The following is a 7053-nucleotide window of genomic DNA, read 5'->3' as shown; positions in this document are numbered from 1 at the left end:
TACCGAAAGATGCCAAAAAACTATGTGATGGCGCTTATGGGATATTGCACCCACTGGAATCTTCGTTTCACGGCCTAACTGCTGTTTGTGTATGCACACGTCTCAAACAACGTTCGATATGAAATCAGTGACTATCAACTAGTCCTCTTAAATGTATTCAAAGCACATAAACCAACGCTTATTACTCTGAGAAGTATAGCGCGTCAAGATACTGTAGCATTGTGGTGAATTAACGTACACTTAATAAGAGTACTAATGGCTTCCAGTAGTATGCAACGTATGACAATCTGGCAATAGACTTCATGTTGCAGAACTGTTTCGCAGAAATTTCGCAATTTCCATATCTTTGAGGAGGAAGTTATAGTTATAACTTTGGTCAACAAAATATGAAGACGCAACGCAGAACTAACGAACGTAACGACTTAAAACCGCCTAAGTCGAAGGCATTACGTGGCCGCGGAAACTAACGGATGGAACCAACAAACTGACAATACCTTCGCGCGACCGTTTCTTAACGTGCTGAAAGTTACGATTCCTACGGAAGTAAATTAAAAGTCAAATTAATGTGAGCACCAGTCGAAAGACCCAGTAAACACCTTTGCAGCACGGACTGCTGCGAGACGCAGGTAAAGAGTCAATGAGGTTGTGACGATACCGATAGGCATGTGGGGCCAAGCCGACTCCAGTGCGCCACGACCAGCTACGCTAGGTTTCACGATTGATGATCCAAGGCGCGTAGCAGCCCGATCAAGGCGGTCGCACAGATTAGCGACTGGGTTTTAATACGGGGAGTTTGGTAGCCAGGACAGTACGGTAAATTCATCCTGGTGTTATTCGAACTACGCACGTACTCTGCGAGCTGTAAGTCACTTTCATTGCCCTGCTGGTAGATGTCATCGCGCTGAGGAAAAACAAACTGCATGTAGGGGGGGGGGGGGGGGGGGGGTGAGCATGGTCCTCACGGATAGACGCACACTTGTGGTGATCCATTGTGCCTTCCAGAATGGCTAGATCACACAGAAAATGCCACGGACACATTTCCACACCATAACACACCCTCCTTGTTTGCTTTCAGACGTTTCACTTCGTACTCGCAACGGCCACCTGTCTGATGAAGCATAAAACGTGATTCATCTGAAAAGGCCACCTGTCGCCACTCTGAGGAAGTCCAGTTGCGGAACTGGAGTGCTAATACTAGCTCTGGTTGCCAATGAACAGCGGTCAGCATGGGTGCACGAACCACGCACCTGCTGCGGAGGCCCTATCAGCAAAGTTGCCTGAACGGTCGTTGAGAAGACGCTGTTGGTAGCTCCTTGGTTTATCTGGGCGGCCAGTTGATCAACAGTTGCACGTCTTTTCGCCCGTACACATCTCCGCAGCCGGCCTTCACTCTTGTTATTTATACCCATGGTGCACCGTAGTTGCCTCGGCGCGGCTTTGGTAGCGCCTTTGTGCTATGTATGGTATCCTTTAACCACAATGAACGCGAAAATCTTACGAAGTAGGCCGTTTCGGGAATTCTTTCAGCCTTGGCCCTAAAGCCAGTGATCACTTCCTTTTGGACGCCAGATATATCGTTCCGTTTCCTCACTGCGACAACGAATGCACTGTTCCCACATCCGCTCGTCACCTGTCCCCCTCCTCCCCGCATGCGCCTTACGTACCCTCCACTGTTAGTGCTGCCACCTGCTGTTTGTGAGAAGTTATTGCACGTTGGCGTCGAACATAGGCGGTGGTCACATTACTGCGGCTGGACCGTGTATAAACAGTGCAGGCGACTAACTACCAGTATGGAAGGAAGAAGGAAGGGAAACCAGAGTTTAACGTTCAATCGATTTTTTTTTCAAAGCTGCTATACCAGCATTTGCACGAAGCGATTTTAGGAAATCACAGAAAATGTAAATCTCGATGGCGGCCGTGGATTTGAACCGTCGTCCTACCGAAACGCGAGTCAATGTCCTAACCACCGCGCCACCTCGCTCGGTAGCAAGGTACAGTTCTGTTCTAGTCTGTGCACGCTTTTCTTGAGAGTTTTTCAGCTTAAAGCAGTTGGACACCGACACAACTACGCGTCTTTGAGACCCGTTTCGTATTTCCAATCAAAGGGATTCCTATACCAACGGGACGTCAGAGGATGTCCCACATAACGTATACGCCATTAAGGAGATATCTTTTAATGGTGCTGGTTTCTGAAGTTCATGAATTATGTTTGAGATTTCTGTAAATTCCTTTCTCTAGAAAATTTTTATACAGGGTGTTACAAAAAGGTACGGCCAAACTTTCAGGAAACATTCCTCACACACAAATAAAGAAAAGATGTTACGTGGACATGTGTCCGGACACGCTTAATTTCCATGTTAGAGCTCATTTTAGTTTCGTCTGTATGTACTGTACATCCTCGATTCACCGCCAGTTGGCCCAATTGAAGGAAGGTAATGTTGACTTCGGTGTTTGTGTTGACATGCGACTCATTGCTCTACAGTACTAGCATCAAGCACATCAGTACGTAGCATCAACAGGTTAGTGTTCATCACGAACGTGGTTTTGCAGTCAGTGCAATGTTTACAAATGCGGAGTTGGCAGATGCCCATTTGATGTATCGATTAGCACGGGGCAATAGCCGTGGCGCGGTACGTTTGTATCGAGACAGATTTCCAGAACGAAGGTGTCCCGACAGGAAGACGTTCGAAGCAATTGATCGGCGTCTCAGGGAGCACGGAACATTCCAGCCTATGACTCGCGACTGGGGAAGACCTAGAACGACGAGGACACCTGCAATGGACGAGGCAATTCTTCGTGCAGCTGACGATAACCCTAATGTCAGCGTCAGAGAAGTTGCTGCTGTAACAATGTGTTTGAAGTCACGCTGGTACGTTCTGTTGCTGTGTGTTTCCATTCCATGATTAACGTGATTTGAAGAGAAGTAATAAAATGAGCCCTAACATGGAAAGTAAGCGTTTCCGGACACATGTCTACATAACATATTTTCTTTTTTTGTGTGTGAGGAATGTTTCCTCAAAGTTTGGCCGTACCTTTTTGTAACACCCCGTAGGTCACACTACCGTAGCAAAAGTGTGCAGAGGACGTACAAAACAGATTACTCGTTTCTGAAAATGGCATCCATGTGACAATGAAACGTAAACGGAAAACGATCAATGCTCAGCGCAAAGCGCCATAGATACCACCCAGCTTACAAGTACACAAAAAACAAAACTGCCACGTAATTTAGACTATTGCCTCTATAATTCGGTAACAGTAAAATGTACAACAGCGAAGTTTCATGATAAAGTACTACATTTCAAAAAGTCACAATCACTATCTTCCCAAATGAACGTAAAATCAAATGTAGACTCATTCTTCCATCGTGAATTCAGTGGAAGGAATGATGTTACCGCGACCGCTGCGCGATGTGTGAGTCGTGGCTGAAAAAGCCAGCTGACGCGACGGCCGTTCTCATTACAGCGGCGGACATCCATTCCGGCAGAGGATGCAGAGGTTGCGCCGGCCCGCCAGCGGGCTATAAATGTGCCACAAGCCAGCGGGAGTAAGGAGGTCCGGAATGCAATCTTGCCGGGTGGCGCTCTCTGCCCTACATAAGAGCAGCGGCTACGTCGTTTCTTCTTGCAGTCAGGACAAACCAGCAGCCAAAGAAATGTCTGCTTACCTTTCCGCCTTATTCCACACCCAGAACTGCCACGTTCCTGCAAGAAGAGAGAGCATCTAGTTAGTAATAATGTCGCCGCACTGTAGTACAGAAAACACCAATAAGAAAATTCGCAGTGCATATACATCATCCCCGCCGTTCTTCACGAAGTATCACACTAAACGATCCTTCTGAAAAAGAGTACTCCAGTATTAATGTATAAGACACAAAAACGAATAAAGTAATCGTATTATTATTATTATTATTATTATTATTATTATTATTATTGTTGTTGTTGTTCCTTAAGCTTAAGCACTGATTCGCCGCAAAACATAACAACAAGAATAAGTACTATAACACTGTGTCCTATTCAACAGCAAACATTATAAATATATGGTAGCGCTAAAAGGAATACCACACATTTACTTTTCATAAGGCCGGTATTACACTATCAAAGCCGGTCGGAGTGGCCGTGCGGTTCTAGGCGCTACAGTCTGGAACCGAGCGACCGCTACGGTCGCAGGTTCGAATCCTGCCTCGGGCATGGACGTGTGTGATGTCCTTAGGTTAGTTAGGTATAATTAGTTCTAAGTTCTAGGCGACTGATGACCTCAGAAGTTAAGTCGCATAGTGCTCAGAGCCACACTATCAAATTTCTTTGTCCAATATCTTTGTCAAAGATATTTGATAGTGTAATAGGGACTTTGTCAAATGTCGTCCAATATTTGATCAAATCTAGGGCCTCGCTGTATATTTGATCAAAGAAATCGCTTGTCTTCTGTTCACTGCAATGTGACATGTTACCACATGGAACGCTAGCATCGCTGCAGCGTTCTGTCGTCTGTAGTGTTTTTATAACCATTGCCGGTAAATACAATTGGTGTGTGCCGACAACTACAAAATTAATAGAGATGTCTGAAGCTAATGAGGCGCTTTACAACGTGAGGCACCCTAAATACAAAAATAGATTAAGAAGATTGGACACCTGACCCGACCTAATCTAACCTAACCTAACCTAACCTAACCTAACCTAACATACCCCTCTCCTGTAGCAAGGAATCGGAGTGTTACAGTGAGCCTGTCTTCTGAAGATGTAGCAGTTCTTAAGTGAATATTGTGCTTTGTGATATGAGGATACACTTCATTGAGCACATACAGAAATGTATGCTCATCCATTCTTAATTAATTGATGTACGACTTGACGTCTTCCACTGTAAGCTCACGTAACAAGTTTTGTTGAATGCTTTTATCGTGTCGTCGTAAAACCCACGGCTTCACCCAGATTAGATTAGTTTTTCGTTCCATAGATCCGTGCTGAGGAGATCCTCGTGGATGTGGAAAATGTCGATTTTTTTAAAGCTGAAATAGCAATACTAATAGTATGAATAAATACATCATTTATTTCTATTAGAAATTTCGCCAATGGAGTAGAAGGAGTTGGCCAGTAGTAAGTCTTTCAGGCTCCTTTTAAACTGATCTTTATTTCTAACTAAATTTTTTATGTTTGCTGGCAAATTATTGAAGATGAGTGTTCCTGAGTAGTGGACCTCTTTTTGAACTAAAGTAAGTGCTTTTAAGTCCTTGTGCAGATCATTTTTGTTCCTGGTATTCTATGTATGAACTGAGTTGTTTGTTGGAAAAAGAGATATATTATTTACGAGAAATTTCATTAAGAAGTAAATATACTGAGAGGCAGTAGTTAGTATACCCAGTTCTTTGAAGGGGTTTCTGCAGGACGTCCGTGAATTTACTCCACAAATAATACGTATTACACGCTTTTGGACTCTGAAAACTTTTGTTTGACTTGAAGATTTACCCCAAAATATTATCCAATATGACATTATGGAATGAAAGTAGGCAAAGTATGCAAGCTTTTTCATTTTTATGTTGCCTATGTCTGCTAACACTCGAATTGCAAATACAGATTTGTTAAGGCCCTTTCTGCACTTCTGTGGTGTGCTCCTCCCAACTGAATTTATTATCAAGTTGTAATCCCAGGAATTTAAGACTGTCAACATCGTATGTATGGTTCCTGTTTTTCCCCCACTTCTTTTCCGCATGTGCACACAATGCAATTGCGGTACGTGCAACTGCTGCGGTTAATAAGAAGTTGTTGTCAGACATCTTGAACTTTGACGAAAAATTTGATGAAAGTGTAATACCCCTCCTAGCGCTACGTCAAAGATCTTTGTCAAATATATTGGACGGAATATTTGATCACATCTTTGATCAAATCTTTGACAAAGAAATTTGATAGTGTAATACCGGCCTAAAGAATGGTGGTATAAACCAATTTCATCTCTTAAAATATTAACTAAAATCCGCGAAGGAAAAATTGGGATGTGAAGGTCTTCCGGTTTTTAATTTAGTCTTTCATTTCACACGCTCTCTTTTCTGCACTACATTTTCAAGCCGCACAAACAAGCCTGTAATACTCACCAATACATTTGTTATTCCAAATTTCCCCCGCTTGACACTTCTGCTTTTCTAGAGACATGAAATCTGCAGGAACATTTTTTCCCTAAAGCATTCACGTTACATAAATTATGTACAGAACTGCCACACTGCACTGCCGTAGTGTCTTGACAGCTACACACCGTAATTTACCGTCGTTCGGCAATGTAGATAAACGACAATCAGTGGAGCTGACGGATTAGTTAATTCGTTATGGCGGTACTGCAAATAGAATACAGTATTTAATTCATCACCTTCAATTTTAGTAAACCTTGATTTCAGTTTAAATCTGTAACGGCTTCTGTGTAGAATTCGCTACTTTCTTCTACTTGCAGAAAACTGACCTGCTTCGTGTGTCTTTCTTGCAACATCATTTTGCCTCTTGCATTCCTTCGTTCATTGCAGTTAAGCTGCTGCATCTAATTCCTCAGTGCCTTACTATACATGATTATTTTTATCTTTCATTTAGCTAATAGTGTGTGCTTCCTAAACTGTCTGGTGGCCTCTTTATTTCATTAACATGGTTTGTTGGTAAACAGCGTTTTAGATAGGCCAACGTTCTGCTTAGTCTAGGAATACGACTACATATATCACCTTAAAAACATTTTCAACAAAAAAAGTTTCATGATACTGCCGGACATTTAATATTGAAATAGATTTCGAATTCATTCATGAATAGCAGTCACATTCTCCATCCGTATTAAAAGTTCGCAGCCATGAGAATGAGTCAGGAATACATCGCCCTTTCAGTCGTTTAATTGTTTTGAATTCCAGTCTTGTTTATACAACACTAAGCTCGAAGTAATGGCACTATTGCTATGTAACTTCAAGCACAAAAATTGTGTTACATTTCTACAGATTGACTGCGGAGTTGCAAAAAAAACTACTAATCACACGTCTTTATCAACAAGATACGAAACCATGTCAAACGGCAATACAAAGGACAACAACAGAAC

At 42.7% G+C, this 7053-nt stretch overlaps 1 protein-coding gene across 2 annotated transcripts in view; it reads right to left on the bottom strand.

The window, feature by feature from the left end:
• Positions 1–3311: 3311 nt before the first annotated feature.
• Positions 3312–7053, bottom strand: part of LOC126253139 (uncharacterized) — a 199733-nt gene continuing 195991 nt past the window's right edge. For both annotated transcript variants that reach the window (XR_007545907.1, XM_049954284.1), the window contains exon 4: positions 3312–3701. Coding sequence is in view for 1 of the 2 variants with exons in the window: in XM_049954284.1 (XP_049810241.1) it covers positions 3674–3701 (28 nt within the window). In the remaining variant the exon portion in view is untranslated. The remainder of the gene's footprint in view (positions 3702–7053) is intronic.

This window comes from Schistocerca nitens, chromosome 4, assembly GCF_023898315.1.
Source record: "Schistocerca nitens isolate TAMUIC-IGC-003100 chromosome 4, iqSchNite1.1, whole genome shotgun sequence".
Classification (NCBI taxonomy): Eukaryota; Metazoa; Arthropoda; class Insecta; order Orthoptera; family Acrididae; genus Schistocerca; species Schistocerca nitens.
Note: the sequence above shows the minus strand (reverse complement) of the source record. Positions and strands in the feature narration are given on the sequence as shown.